Raw genomic sequence first — 16,544 nt, 5'->3', positions numbered from 1 at the left:
GATGGCTTTTTGAGGAGATACTGTAAACAAAAGCAGAGAAACAAGGAAAATTATATTCAGAGTATTGGAGTGAGGTGAGTAAAATCACAGTTGTATTTGGCATGGAGCAAGTTTCAGATACTTCGTGTAACTGAGGCATTCCTAGTTGAAATGACAGATGTCAAATTATCAAAAGAAACATATGAGAGGACTTCAAGCAGTGATGCCCATACAGCTCATTCTGACACCATTTCCGAACCGCTTCTAGACTCAAATGCAGTTTAGTCTCTCAACTGATCATTTTTAAACACTTTGTTCTTATTTTTCTACAAATGGATTATCGTGTTTCTGTTCTCACCTCATACATTGCTTCCTGGTGTGCTGTTTCAAGGTTCTCCACTTGTTTAAATAACATAACAATCCCTCCAAGTTAGTACAAATCATGAAGGAGGTGTGCAGACATGATGGGTCAAGGTTGGCTGTCAGTGTAGAAGAAGCAACCCCATTGCTACAGGAGCCTTGTGCTGGATTTACATCAGGACTACAGGAGATCCCATTCTTTGCTCACTTCCATCCTATTTGAGGGATGAACCTTCCTTGCAATACACTGGTAGCAAAATCCTAGTCCCACGCCAGCCTCCTGTTGGAAAGGGTGTTAGTGGGAAGTGGGCCAAACTGCACACCTCATTTCCTCTAAAGATTTTTTGGTTTGGTTCTGTTTATTCCTACATCACCTGACAACACCTGACTGTGTCACCTGTCACACACAGGGCTTTTGCTGCGTCCCCAGGTACAGAACATGTCACAGGCATCACCCACACCTGGAAGTGGTCTAGTTAGGCCTCCCCTATGGCATGCAACAACAAGTCCTGCTTTCCTAAGCAACCACTTTCAGGCACTGCGGAAAAGAAGAAGCGGTGGGTGAAAACAGAAATGCGAAAAATAAACTCAGAGAAGGCTGACAGTGTGATCGCCACCCTTTTGTAACAATCATTAGCACTGGGTCCCCAGTTCCATGTCCTTGACTGGCAGTTTCAGCCCCAGGGAGGAGGTTCCCAGCGGATCAATCATGTTCCTGTACCGTTCGCCGCGGTGCTTGGCCAGGAAGGGGCCCCAGTCGGGCTGTGGGGAGCACACCAGCTTGAGCCTCTGCCAGGGAGAGAAAAGAGAGTCTCACTGGGTGCCATGGGGCAGAATCAGTGCAGAGCAAGTGAGCATGGGCTCACTAAGGTTATTGATGACAGCCTGGCAATGCGCTGCTGCTCTCAGAATCTCTGCTGGTCACAGTGACTCTGAGATATGTACAAGCCTCTTTTTCCCAGCCCGGCAGTCGAAGAAGGAGTCAGGATTTTTCCATTCTCATTCTCAAGGTTGTTTGTTATTTCTTATCTCTAACGTTCTTTCTCTGACCCACCAAGGTCTGTCTGGCAGGTCAGGCTGAGGCACACTGCCTGTCCTTGGGGCGGTGTTGTCCTTTTATACTAAAAACTACATGTACGTTATTTACCATAACTTCCCAATACCTATCACCTATGTTAGACAGTGAGCTTCTACTCTAAACCAACCCAAAAGTGCCAGCATCACCCAGAAGATGGAGGCTAGGAAGAAGAAAGAAGGACAAGGCACGCCCAAATTCCTCCATCTTGGGACCCCAAGCCCCCATTCTACAACCTCAACATTCTACTTCTCACCCTGTGATAAACTAACTATTATTCTACTTAAACTCTCTTGACTTGTAATTCTTCATATAAAGGTGGTGATTTGCTCCATGGGTGAAGATCAAAGGCACAGGGGTCTTGGGCTCTGTGCCAAGGTCTCTGAGCCCCCGGGCAGGGGCTGGAGCCATCCAGGGCAGCCAGAGGAATTTCCTGGGTTCCAACACACTGCTCAGCATTTGATTGGCACAAGGTTTTCAAGACTATTAGGGGATCAAGTGGCCAGGTTTAAATTATACATTCTACCCCACACCATATGAGGGGAGCTCAGAACCACTGCTACAGACTGTGAGGCTCTCTGACTGAAGGACATGTGCACAATTACTCAGCCCAATGGTCTAAGCAGTGGGTAAGTGCATTAGAATAATTGGATTTATAGTTAGCATATTTCCCCAAAGTAAACAAATGACCAAAAAGTACTATATCACTAGGAAAGATTTTAATTTTGAGATGACAAAATGTTTTGTTTCTATCTGCGGGAAAAGAGAAAGAGGAGAACGTCAACCTGGCAAACAACGAAAATTTTCTGATCTTTCCACTGAGTTCTTTATTGAATATATAATTTGATTGGTGCATTCAGATATAAAAAGGAAAGAAAACATATTTTTGATGACTTAAGAGGGAACAATTATATGTTTATTACCTAATAAAGTGAATCAGACCTCTCTATCAGTTATTTTAATCTCTGCTTAATTTCCAGTTTGCAACTTTTACCTCCCAAATCAACCATAATAATTTTATGCAGCAGACTCAATATTGAGGAAACACCAGACTACAGCTGAAATATCTCGAGCAAAAGCCCTTACAAAACAGATCCAACTCTTGGGTGTTCCTTTGGGTGCACACCTGGAAACACAGTAAGGGAAGTACCCTGTTTTTGTGGCAATTTGTGTGCCAGTTTTAGGCATGAGAAGTTTTGAAGCATTTGTGTCAGCGAGAGAAGCTGATGAGGCAAGGAAGAAGTAAATCTAATTGCACATTAGGTCATTTCCAGTCGGGGCAGTTGTCTCCTGACCAGGCCCTGCAGTCTGCTCTACACAAGAGCTGAATGACCCTTTAGACAAGTGGCCTCATTGCTGCTTGGATGCTCTCCCTAGGATGTCCCACCACTGTGAAAATTCCTCTCCTACAAAATTCCTTTCCTCTATGGATAGCAGAGAAGCATGGTCTTTTCCCTCAGGCATGTGTAGTGTGACATATTGAGAGACCAAAAAGATTATGCTATTTTAGCACATTTTCTCTCCTTTTCATTTTTTGAAGCAAGAAACAGCCCCGGTGGGATTTGCAGGGAAGCTGAACTGTAAAAGCAGCTACAGAAAGGGGAGAGAGTGTCTGTTCCTTCTCCCAAGGTGGGAGCAGCACAAGCAGCAGGCAGTGATGAGAAGGCAGAACTGAGAAAGCCTCAAAGACCTAAAATAAGAGCTCTGAGCTTCTCCAGAAAACAGGGGCAAGGCAATGAAGGGATGAAATACTGACATTGCTCATCCTGCCAGGGGCTGAGGAGCCAGAGGGATGGGAACAGCCAGGGAGAGGGGGTGACAGGCAGGGACAGGGCTCAGGGATGCAGAGAAGTAGGTGGCCACCGCATTTCTGAAGCAGTGGGGGAAAGCGTCAGGAATCCAATTAGCAAAATAAACAAAAGAACCTTAAATTAAAAGTAAATTGTCACCTGGAATTATTTTAAGCCCAGGTGCCAGAAAAGATCAGCCAATTCAGGAAGAATAAAGAGCTGAAAGGTGAAAGCAGAGATTGCCAGCTGGGTTTTGTAATGAGTATCTTGAGATGTATGAAAGGCCTTCCTGGGTGAATCCAGGACCCAAATTTGCACACAGCAACTCCTGATTGACCACTCCTGCTGCTGATTAAACTCTCCTGGTAGTGAGTGCCCTCTCCTGGTGCTGATTAAAATCTCCTGGTGCTGATTCCCCTCTCCTGGTGCTGAGTGCCCTCTCCTGGTGCTGATTCCCCTCTCCTGGTGCTGATTCCCCTCTCCTGGTGCTGAGTGCCCTCTCCTGGTGCTGAGTGCCCTCTCCTGGTGCTGATTGACCTCTCCTGGTGCTGACTGACCTTTCCTGGTGCTGATTCCCCTCTCCTGGTGCTGACTGACCTTTCCTGGTGCTGATTCTCCTCTCCTGGTGCTGAGTGCCCTCTCCTGGTGCTGACTGACCTTTCCTGGTGCTGATTCTCCTCTCCTGGTGCTGATTCCCCTCTCCTGGTGCTGACTGACCTTTCCTGGTGCTGATTCTCCTCTCCTAGTGCTGATTCCCCTCTCCTGGTGCTGACTGACCTCTCCTGGTGCTGAGTGCCCTCTCCTGGTGCTGATTGACCTCTCCTGGTGCTGACTGACCTCTCCTGGTGCTGATTCTCCTCTCCTGGTGCTGAGTGCCCTCTCCTGGTGCTGAGTGCCCTCTCCTGGTGCTGATTCCCCTCTCCTGGTGCTGACTGACCTCTCCTGGTGCTGAGTGCCCTCTCCTGGTGCTGATTGACCTCTCCTGGTGCTGACTGACCTCTCCTGGTGCTGATTCCCCTCTCCTGGTGCTGAGTGCCCTCTCCTGGTGCTGACTCTCCTCTCCTGGTGCTGATTCCCCTCTCCTGGTGCTGACTGACCTCTCCTGGTGCTGATTCCCCTCTCCTGGTGCTGACTGACCTTTCCTGGTGCTGATTCCCCTCTCCTGGTGCTGATTCCCCTCTCCTGGTGCTGATTCTCCTCTCCTGGTGCTGAGTGCCCTCTCCTGGTGCTGATTCTCCTCTCCTGGTGCTGAGTGCCCTCTCCTGGTGCTGATTCCCCTCTCCTGGTGCTGACTGACCTCTCCTGGTGCTGATTCCCCTCTCCTGGTGCTGATTCCCCTCTCCTGGTGCTGAGTGCCCTCTCCTGGTGCTGATTCCCCTCTCCTGGTGCTGATTCCCCTCTCCTGGTGCTGAGTGCCCTCTCCTGGTGCTGACTGACCTCTCCTGGTGCTGATTCTCCTCTCCTGGTGCTGATTCCCCTCTCCTGGTGCTGATTCCCCTGTCCTGGTGCTGATTCCCCTGTCCTGGTGCTGATTGTCAGGCTCCCTGGGCACAACACACGCCAGCAGCTGAGGCTTCCTGTGTGTGTGTGCTGCTTTCACAAAAAGGCCAACAAATCTAGAACAGCTTTCTTCCAATGAAGCCATACAAAACCTCATGAAATTTATCTAGAGCTCATAAAACAAAGCACTCCACAATTTAGGACCGTGTTATTTGAAAAATTGGGAATAGAAGTTCTACAATTTAAATCAACTGAACATCTTGCAACACAATAACTGGCTTACCAGAAAGTAATCTGAGCAGTATGAGACATTCAATATCACAAAAATCCGTGTAAAATGAAAGATACAGTCTCCTGTGGCCATATTTTTAAACAGCAAAAAGACAGAAGCGTTACCTCAATAAATTTTCCTGGGGCTAGATGCATTTTTATCACAAACATGACTGGGATCCAGATGACTGAGCAGGCCAGCATCAGCCAGCCGAGCACCATGGACCAGCCTGGGTAGTGGTAAGCTCCGTAAGTCATGGGTTCCCACTGGTAAAAACTGAAGCACAGGATAAACTGGGAACAAGAAAGGAAAACAAATATGTTTGAGTAAGCAAAACAAGCCTGCTGTGCCACCAGTGGTGGGTATCCTCACACAGAGCTGGTGTCTATGGAATACAGATAAAACCACATACACCTAAGGCAGGGTGCTGCCACCAGCTCTAATAAATGGGTCAGAGCCTGAGTCTAATGAGTTTCTAGGAAATCTTGCAAAATCCCTCAAAAATCACTGTATTTGTGCCAGAATAATTGAAATAGAATCTTGTCCCTAGAGTAACATGCTTTATTACATGGTCTATTGGCAGTTTTACTTAATGTGATTATGGTAAGTTCTCCATTTCACTTACTGTGTGAACAGCAATACATCTGCTTACATTTGTGCATAATTCAGTAACTTTTGGAAAATGCCTGTGCTTGCAATAATTGCACACAGAAGAGTTACAGAAGTACAACAAGGTGAAGGCACATACAAAAATGATCAGCTTTAGTTCCAGAGATGTGGAGTCTACAAAAGTCTAATGTTAGGCTATCCAAATGTATCAAATATTAGCTTTACAGAGGCAATAATAGAAAAGAATTCGTTGCTTGGTCTGTTTCCATTGCATAAAAATTGAATTATAACTGATCAGTGTCAATTTATTTCTCACTGTGAGTTCACTAAATATTGCATTTGCAGGGAACAACAACAGAACATGCAAGTTTAGAGAGTAAACATGGTCAGTTCAAATTTATTTTCCTTAACAAACAACATAATTTCCTATTTCCTGGTTGTGATTACTGATCGAGCTACGAGCACAAGTCTGATTAGTAAAGGATCTGAGCAATTTGCAGAAAAGCCTTAGAGTTCCCTTCAGAAGTGTAAAATGGGGTCTAAGGCAGCATCTTGAAAATAACCACTGGAAAAAAAGCAAAGAGCTAAAACAATCCCATGTGCACACGCCTTCATCTTAAAAAAGGTCCCCAAGAGAAGATAAATACCGTTGATGTCATCCTAACTCTATAAACTGGAATATGTCTTCAAACTTTTTAAAAGTGATCTGCACACTGCAGGCCTACATTGTCACAATCAAACAACAGGTGGGTAAGACAGATTGCTCTGGCTTTCACACAGAGCAATGCTGTAGGGCAGTGCAGACAACAGGTAAAGAAAATCTATGCAAGAAAAGTAGAACTACCTTCATTTCACCCATTGGAGAAATCATTCTCACTGGAGAAAATTTCATTTCTTCACAACTCAGGATTTTGTTGAGCTCACCAAAACTCACTGCTCCCTTCACACAGGCATTACTGTCTGTGAAAACTAAGCCTTTTCCAGTTTTCAGGGAAAAAAATGTCCTCATTTGTGAGTTAACAATACTGAAAATAAGTTGTTAACTTCAGCCAGTGCCTTTTTCTTCCCCCTCCAGGGAGAAGAAGATTTGCCAGCACTGACGCTGCACTAAAGAACAGAATCTTGCTGCACCTGGGGTTCACGCTTGAGAATTTCCAAGGGCAGCTACATGCACTCAAACAGAAGATACTGGTGAAACAAGGCTCTGTTGTTTTGTTTTGTCAAGCTGGAAGCTTTTGAAACTGCTGAAGTAATGATTTCATTCTTGTGCCAAAAAAAAACATAAAATAAAAAAAAATGTGATTGCAGATTGTATCTGCACCGAGGTTAAAATGTAAAGGAAGCACTGTGTTAGAAACCTAGATGGCAAACGTAGATACAGCTATTGGATTTGGTCCCCTGGCCTTGAAAAAACTTTCATAGCAATGGTGAAATTGAGAACATGACTTTTTTTTATTAAACGGAGAACTAAACGTGAAGCAAATGCTAACTGAATTTGAAGGAAGGTGTTGGGGAGGAAATAAAAATGAAAGGAAAATAGGAAGAATAATAAAAATAGACCAAAGTCGCTCTGTTTTTAGATTTCAGGGCTCCTCTCAGGGCTCCTGTCCGGGCGCTGTCCCGCAGCGCCACCTCCCGGGCCCGGGGACGGGACAGTCCCGCTCCTCCTCATCCTCATCCTCATCCTCATCCTCATCCTCTCCTTCTGCCGCCCGGTTCCACCTCAGCCTTTCCAAAGCACCCCTCTTACACCAGCTTCTGTGGCAATAAAATAGCTTCTGTCCCTAGCTCAGTCTGACAGCACACAGGAGGACCTTGTCTTTTCCCTGTGCATACATAAATATCACACACAGATATATAGATATATACAGATATTAGTATGTATTAAATATTATATAGATATAGATATGTATAGATAGATATAGATATTTATAAAATCTTATATTATATTTATATTTATATTTATATTCATCAATCATGTCTATTTATTATATATTTTAAATATTTTTCTTTTTTAAAACATATATTTTAAATATTTTTAATTTTTTATTTTCTTGTATTTCTATATATTTTTTATATCTACATATTTATATACAATAATCTATAATGTTGCAGTGCAATGGTGTGCCACAGCAGCATTTTGCATGGCCAGGAAAAGGCCACCCTTTTCCTGGAGGACTCACCATCCCTCTCCACCAAAACCACCATTCCTTACACTGTTTCTACTACATAGCCATGGCAAAAACACCTGTGCTGTCATCCAAGTTCTGGCTACTAACACCCAGAAACATCATGCATAATGAACAAAAACCAGCAAAACTCTTAGGAGAAGATGTTAATTTTTTTTTCCCTTACTGTTAAAATAGTTGGGGTCACAAATGCCCAACAGACTCTCCAGAATTTACTTGGCTGGAATCCAATCATCATTTCTATATCTTCACAAAATCTTTGCAGACCTGTAAACAGCAAAAGGAAGAGCAGTTAGGTGTGAAAGAAACCAGCTGCAGTCTGCAGCAGAGCTCTGGTGCCCTCCCTTGTGTCCAACTATGAAAACAAACTCCAAATTTTTGTTTGAAAGCTTCCTTAGAGCACCTAACTACACAGTAAAAATGGGATTAATAGAGTGGGAACCATTCCAATATAATATTTCCTTCTTAGGGATTAAAGCAATTGAGCTTTTACATTGAGATTAGGTGTTTAGTACGTTTTGTGTTAAAGCATTACTGATATGTACTGGGTAGCTGCAATTATTTGTCTGTTTGTTTTATTCCCCTGTGAAGATCAGCCTTATTGATATCCAGGCAGTATTTCAGCTTCTCTTTACCTGCTACATGACTGCATTACAGCTGTACCCCTCAGCACTGCAACTGGTGATGTCCTGCTCTTTTTCCCCTCATGAATAAATGATACTTAAAGTCCCTAAAAAGCACCTGTTGTAAATATTTTGAATTATATTCAATGTTGTCTGAACAAAAAGGTCAGCTGATATGTTAACCTTCATTAGGTTACTTGAGTTAATAAAAGATGCAAGATTGGGAAATGTTATTTCAGCAAAATGCAACATTTCAGAAAATGTTATTTTCATTCTGCAGCTCCTCCCTGGCCATGCCATGTGCCAGGAAAGGTGTGTTGGTCAGCAGCTGCTATTCCTGGTGGTTATTAGTAAGTTAGTTGTTAGCAATTTCATCATTAGTAATTTATCCAAAAGTTTAAAAAACCCTAAAATTGATTCCAGCTTTCCTAGAAGGGGAGAGGTCAGAGCTCATCTGTTCACATAAATGTTTAAAATTTGGGCCGATTTTATCTAAATTTTGCAAAGCATTATTCTGTAGCATTTTGTCTAACTTGCATGATGTGGGGAAAGCTTAAATACTGGACAAAAGGCACTGAGTAAGGGAAGAAATGCTTGTAACAAAAGTAATAAACTACTTTATTCCTTATTGTATAGACTCAGCTGCTGCAGCTGCTGAGTGTAAGAGGGGATAATCCCAGGCTTGATCCTCCTCGTTTGGAAGCCTTTCTGCTGATATCAAGGAGAAATGGATCTCTCCACCTGATTGTTCTGAGAGTTAAGAAAGTGAAACACTAGCACTGGTCCATCCTCAGTGCCCTGTGATGCAGGAGAAGGCAGCAGGGCTGGGGGATGCTTGGCAGCCCCCCAGGGCCAGCTCAGGGGGCAGCACACAGAAACCCAGCTCAGGCACCCAGCATGGGAGAGAAGAGCTAAAGAACCCTGTTATCATAGGGAACAGAGAAAAAAATACAGAAATTAAACAGGAAAGTGGCACTGCAAGGACTGGATTTAAAATCTGCATTGGATGTAAGCTCAGAACACTGAGCCAAGGTAACTCAGATGTTGCTAAAGAACACACGCTCACACTGTTCTCAAGATGAAAGAGAAAAAAGGGCAGTTTATTTTCTGATTCTAACATTTATAGTTTTCTAAAAGTGACAGTGGATTGGAGGATGACAGTGGCACTTCTCCAATGCCATTGGTTGAACCAACAGTCCATCAACTTTTTTTTCTTCTATAAAAGAATACAAAACAATGAGTTATTTACAGAAAGTGTGTGAGAAAATTTACTACAAAAATGTCAACATCAGAAAGTTTAGAAAATTTTAAAAAACCAGGGTGACACTCAGAGGTCACTTTTTTCCTTCTGTAATTTCTTTCCTTCTTTTTCTCTTTTATTGACTACCACAAGTTTTCTTCCTCAGCAAGCCTCTTCTGTGTAAAATACATGTAATTTTTATGACCCATGGAATCACTGTACTTCAGCACCAGGCTGACTAATTGGGTCCTTCTCTACTTGGTAATAGAAGTTTGTATAGAAGAATAGAATAGAAGTTTGTCTGGACAAAATGTACCCTCCAAGGTCATCGTGTGATGGAGCTGGAAGGAGATTTTTGCTGCAATTGAACGATTTGTCCCTGTGTTTTATTTACCTGCAGTGAGTGTGAGGGAGGTGCTCACACAGCAGCCATCCCTGTGCTCTGCTGGCAACAAAGCTGGGCTTTAATTGCAGCAGCACAAGGCTGATGGGTATTTCCACGAAGTTTAAATCTCATTTAAAGTGTCTCCTTCAGCCACACTTGCTGCTGCAAAGAAGGGATACCTAACTGGATATTTACCAAGGGTTTCTGCCTCCAAAATTCATGCTGGCTTCATGAAAACCTGCACAGATTTGTTTGAAACTCTAATTTTAAAAATAAAAAAGAAATTCCTTTTAGGAATGGTCAGTAGATATTCACAGTGTAAGGCACTCTTAAATATTAGCAATTCAGGAGTCAAATGTATATAACAGATGGAGGGATTAGACATTGCTTATCTCTTTCCAGTGGAAGTTGCACAGAAAAAATGCAAAGGATATTTTAGTTTACAGAACACCAACTTTTTTTCCCAGATCTTAGTAAATCTGATCTCCCTCTCAGATCAGCCAGGCCTGCTGAATAACTCTGGGAAATAAACAACACATGATATTCCATATCTGATTTTTCCCTCTCTAAAGTAGAATGATGTATTCATAGGTGCTGACATATAAAATCCATTTAAAAGGAGGCTGCAAACCTAGCCAGACAACTACTTCACTATTCTGCTACAGGTAAAATGTTCAAAATGACCAATGCTTTCCACAAATACACAGCAGCAGTTTCCACTCACTCTGACAACAAACCTTCCCAAAAACAAACTGACAAAAAGCAGTTCTGGATGGAGCATAAACAAAGTTTCCATCATGTATTTTCAGTTTCCAGCAGTGCTTCACTCAAACACAGGGATTTTTGTCTTTAGCTTCATGCTACAAAATGCAACAGTGGGAATTATGCTGGTGATTAAATTAATACCCCCACCTCTAAGCTGTTCTTTACTAATCATTCATCATAATCTAAACAATCAGAGAATACACATCTAAACCAGCGTGTGAAGTAAAAATCTGCATTTGATTGTATCATGAAGCACTGACTCTACTGAAAAATAAGTGATCACAAGGAAATAACCATGTGTGTCTCTTTTTAATTTAAAAATCTCAGCAAGCTCAGCAAGCAGAACATGTAACAAGAACTAAAGACAAATTTATTTCATCATAACAGCACCTGCCACTGCTGTGCCAACCTGCTTGCCATGAAGAGTACAAGTGCACAGAGAAAGGTGGCAGTGGAGTGTAAAACAGCAGTTGTCACACCTTGAAAATGTATTATGCCAATTTTGAGCGCTGCTTGAAGGGATACAACACGAGCAGCAGCTTTGCTTGCATTTGCAACACACAAATCACAAATGCACAAGATGTATTTCTGTGCCCAGTCCTTGCAAAAGCAGCTTTAGCACAGTAAAAGTCGCTCTGGCACATTAGTCAAACAGGCAATGATTCTAATGTCTTTCCTTTTTATTTGCACAAAAGGAAGCTCCTCAGTCTAGCAAAGGGTTAATTCCTTTGAAATAGATTGCAGCCAAGGTTTTGCCAACATCTGTTGATGAACAATCAGTTGTACAGAAAGCACAAAAAGAATAATTGGTAATTTGTCAAACCTTTTCCACATCTGATTACACTGAAGTAATAACTCACTAAAAAAGCCTTCTCCCCCATTCAGGCCCTTCCTTTGCAGAGCTATTATTATTTCTGCATCGTTTTGTGTTTTTCATAAGTGTTAATGCTTCAAGGGATACTGGAATTGCTGGGCAAAGCAAACACTGGCCAGAGCAGTTTTTTCTTCCAAACCTACTAAGATGTCATTCCACAAAGGCTGGTTTGCAGTGCTTCTGCCACACAGTGTTCAGAGGAGGAACAGAGCCAGTTCTTGCTCCCTGTTTACCTTCATCCTTCTCTAAAGTCATGCAGAGCAAAGAAATTTCACAGATTTAAGTAGGTTTTAAAATATTAAAAATATTTTAAGCACAGAACTTTTTCACACTAATAGCAATGGCTTTAAAGGGGGCAATATTTGGCACAGAGCAGGTGATGCTGTCGATGCTGGTGGCCATGAAGAGTGAAAACATCTAGCACAGGATGGCTCAGGCATGCTGTCAGCAAAGTGAGGAGGAAAAATCCCCAGCAAAACCTTAAAATCTTTGTAAGTCTCCCCACTCATCACTGCCTATGAAATTGCATTGATTTTAGAGAAGCTGGGTTTCATTTCACCTCTAAACCAACTCTACTTGAATTATTTACATTCTGGGGACATAAAAAGCAAAGAATTTTGTTCAACCAAAACATGACTTTTCTCTTTGTGTTTTGAGTATTTCCATAATATTCTATAGCATTTCCTCACTAGGTCATGTCTGGCTTAGCAGCCAATCTCTCAGGTGTACCCACTGAATTGGATGTCAGTGTAGGTTAAAATACACTGCTGAATTTCCATGAAACCAGAGAAAACAAGGAAGGGCTGGTTCCCTGTCCTGTCTATAACATTTATTTCTCCAGCAAGAGCACCAAATTCTGCATGATTTGAAACCTGGACTATATTTTAAATTCACCAGGATTTGAAACCTGGACTATATTTTAAATTCTGCATTATTTGAAACCTGGACTATATTTTAAATTCTGCATGATGTGAAACCTGGACTATATTTTAAATTCACCAGGATTTGAAACCTGGACTATATTTTAAATTCTGCATGATTTGAAACCTGGACTATAATTTAAATTCACCAAAATTTGAAACCTGGACTATATTTAAAAGCACTTATATTACAGAGTGGACTCCACAACACAGGCAGGTACAAGTATTCAGTGAAAAGGGCCAGAACCCAAAGTCAGTGGCTACACAAGCAGCTTCAGCAGAACATCTTGGATTTTTATGCCTAGCTGATTAAACTATATAATCCATTCCTCTCCACAGCAACAGCAGAAACAGCCTTCCATTACAGGCATAAATTATTTTTTTATGGTATGTGGGAAGATCTTTCCATTTCCAAGAATCAGCCTCCTGAAAACACTGGGCAAGTCTGGGAGCACATCAGCAGCTGGTATCAATTGTTGCAACTACAGCAGCTTTGTGATGATTGCACTGTTTCATACTAGCTGAGGATGCACAATTTAATGTACATCAAGAGGGATCAACATCCCTGGTGTGACCACTGTGGATAATTAATCATCCTGAGGAGCTGCCCAGTCTTGAGTCTACATTATGGACAAATAAGAAGGAGGGAAGTTGGATGTGCACATGGGGAAAAAGCCTTCAGAAGTTGTTAAATGCTGTGTTGGGTTTGCAGGGACAGTTTTTGGTAGCAGTGGGGCTACAGGGGTGGTTTCTGTGAGAAGCTGTAAAAGCTTCCCCTGTGTCTGACAGAGACAATCCCTGGAGGCTCCAGGGCAGATCCACCACTGGCCAAATCAGAGCCAATCAGGAATGGCAGCAACATCCCTGAGAAGAGATTTTAAAAGGATAAAAAAAAGTTATTGTACAGGTGTTATTTCAGCAGAGAAGAGCAGGCTGAGAACATGTGAGGGGAAGAGCCCTGCAGATGCCCAGGGCAGGGCAGAAGGAGGGGCAGGAGCTGCTCCAGGTGCTGGAGCTGAGATTCCCCTGCAGCCCCCGGAGAGGCAGCTGTGACCCTGCAGCCCATGGAGGGCACAGGGATGCACAGACCCACCTGCAGCCCATGGAGGGAGGGCACAGGGATGCACAGACCCACCTGCAGCCCATGGAATGAGGGCACAGGGATGCACAGACCCACCTGCAGCCCATGGAGGGCACAGGGATGCACAGACCCACCTGCAGCCCATGGAGGGAGGGCACAGGGATGCACAGACCCACCTGCAGCCCATGGAATGAGGGCACAGGGATGCACAGACCCACCTGCAGCCCATGGAATGAGGGCACAGGGATGCACAGACCCACCTGCAGCCCATGGAATGAGGGCACAGGGATGCACAGACCCACCTGCAGCCCATGGAATGAGGGCACAGGGATGCACAGACCCACCTGCAGCCCATGGAATGAGGGCACAGGGATGCACAGACCCACCTGCAGCCCATGGAATGAGGGCACAGGGATGCACAGACTCACCTGCAGCCCATGGAGGGAGGGCACAGGGATGCACAGACCCACCTGCAGCCCATGGATGGAGGGCACAGGGATGCACAGACCCACCTGCAGCCCATGGAATGAGGGCACAGGGATGCACAGACCCACCTGCAGCCCATGGAGGGCACAGGGATGCACAGACCCACCTGCAGCCCATGGAATGAGGGCACAGGGATGCACAGACCCACCTGCAGCCCATGGAATGAGGGCACAGGGATGCACAGACCCACCTGCAGCCCATGGAGGGAGGGCACAGGGATGCACAGACCCACCTGCAGCCCATGGAATGAGGGCACAGGGATGCACAGACCCACCTGCAGCCCATGGAGGAGCCCACAGCAGAGCAGGGGGTGCCCAGAGGAGGCTGTGAACCTGTGGGAAGCCCAGGCTGGGGCAGGGACCTGGCAGGGACCTGCAGACCCAAGGAGAGGGGACTCCATGCTGGGACTCTCCACGCTGGTAGGAGTTGTGACCCTGTAGGGACCCCCACTGAAGGAGTTGTGACCCTGTGACAGCCCCATACAGGCTGTCCCTGAAGCACTGCACCCCATGGCAGAGTGGCCCACATTACAGACATTCATGGACAACTGCTGCTCATGGAATGGACTCATATTAGAGGGGTTCATGGAGAACTGCCCTGTGGGAATAACCCCATCCTGGGGCAGGGGAAGGACTCCTCTCCTGAGCAGCAGCTGGAACAACCTGTGATGAACTCACCATAACTCCCATTCCCCATCTCCCTGTGCTCCTGTGGGGATGAGATAGAGCTGGGAAGGAGGGAGTGGTGGAGGCAAAGTGTTCTTAGGATTTATTTTTATCTCATTATTCTGCTCTGTTTTTCTTAGCAATAAGTGCAATTAATATCCCCAAACTGGGTTTGTTTTGCCCATGGCAGTATTGGTTGAACAACCTGCCTCAGTCCTTATCTCAACCCATGAACATTTGTTATATTTTCTCTCCCATGCCCAGTTGCAGAAGGCAGTGATAGAGCAGCTCTGGTGGGTGCCTGGCATCCAGCTAGGGCCACCCTAAAATAGTAATAGTAATAAATAAACAAATAAATAAATAGATAAATTGGATATAAATATATATTTAATGTATATATTTTGTGTATGTGTATATATATATATATATATATTAAAAATATATATATAATATATTATATATATATAAAACTCTATTGGCTCAGGAGGTCTCTGTCCCTAAAACTGTTGAAGCACAAAAGCACCCCTGGAAAAGTGTCAGCAAATGTTTGCTCTATTCTCATACTCATATCATTGAGCTCTTGGTGGAAAATGACTTGAGACTGTATGAAAGTCTTTTGAATACATGCATTTAAAGGGATCCTGAAGTCCTGTCATGCTTCTGTCCAAACTAAGAGTGTTTTGGGGCTTTTATTACAGAGAAAAATTATTCCTTTCCTTAAGAATTTCACTTCTCATTCTCTAAAATGTCGCTTTGACAGAGGCTGTCCAATAACAAGGTTTTTTCTTACCGTAGATGTAGGAAACTCCAACAAGCTCAAAGATGGCAATAATGACAAGAGAGTAAGAGGCTGCATAAGTGTCCACAAGCTGCAACATGTACATTCCACCCTGAGGAGAGAAAGAGAAAGGATTACCCCTGGCACTGAGGCGGGCAGACTGGAGAGGAGCAGGAGCCAAGGCAGCATCCACACATCAGCTGGAGCCAGGCTCTTCCTTCTGCCTCAATGAATATCAAATCCAACAGGAAAAAAGCAGAGGGCACGCCTGATTCTGCTAGCTAGGACAGCTTGGGAAGACTTTGAATTCAGTCCTTTAAGATGAAGGACTGAACTGTGATCAGAACTTCCACCTGCAGTGTCTCAAAACACAGAATACCACAACAAAATCAAAATCACCATTGGAAGCACAGCTGCCACAATAATGAGTCCAGTTCATCTGTTTGGAAAGGATTTAATATCCTGTCTCCATGATGGAGTTTAGATGCATAATTCAAGTGAATAAAGGACTGAATCCTTCCTGGGCTTTGGAACAGCAAAGTTGGGCTAGTAGGCGATGAGGTAAGGGGGAAGAAAAGAAAGAAAAAAGGGTGGAAGCATTGATAAAATATTAAGATTTTGTCCATCTCATCTTGAAATTATATATCATGCTGAAGGTATTAGTGAAGAAGACACTGAAGTTTATCAGTAGTAGATGGGAGTTCCAATATTAACTCCACAGTTTGCAGAGAGCATCAGTATGTGTCTAGTCTCAGAGGAAAGGCACTCAAAACAGGTGTGCATATCTATATCACATTCAAAATTGGGGTTTTTTCCTTTATTCATAGAATGGGTTGGGAGAAACCTTAAAGATTATTTCATTCCAGCCCCCCTGCCATGGGCAGGGACATCTCCCACTATCCCAGGCTGCTCCAAGCCCCATCCAGACTGACCTTGGACACTTCCAGGGGTCCA

General features: G+C 43.8%; 1 protein-coding gene across 1 annotated transcript in view; it reads right to left on the bottom strand.

Annotated features, from left to right (window-relative positions):
* Window positions 1-972: 972 nt before the first annotated feature.
* SLC6A5 (solute carrier family 6 member 5) overlaps window positions 973-16,544 on the bottom strand; it is a 31,221-nt gene continuing 15,649 nt past the window's right edge. The window contains exons 13-16 of the mRNA XM_066551594.1: window positions 15,603-15,702; window positions 7,940-8,040; window positions 5,101-5,268; window positions 973-1,128 (exon numbers count right to left, since the gene is read on the bottom strand). Of these exons, the coding sequence (XP_066407691.1) occupies window positions 973-1,128; window positions 5,101-5,268; window positions 7,940-8,040; window positions 15,603-15,702 (525 nt within the window). The remainder of the gene's footprint in view (window positions 1,129-5,100; window positions 5,269-7,939; window positions 8,041-15,602; window positions 15,703-16,544) is intronic.

This window comes from Molothrus aeneus, chromosome 6 (assembly GCF_037042795.1).
Source record: "Molothrus aeneus isolate 106 chromosome 6, BPBGC_Maene_1.0, whole genome shotgun sequence".
Lineage (NCBI taxonomy): Eukaryota > Metazoa > Chordata > Aves > Passeriformes > Icteridae > Molothrus > Molothrus aeneus.
Note: the sequence above shows the minus strand (reverse complement) of the source record. Positions and strands in the feature narration are given on the sequence as shown.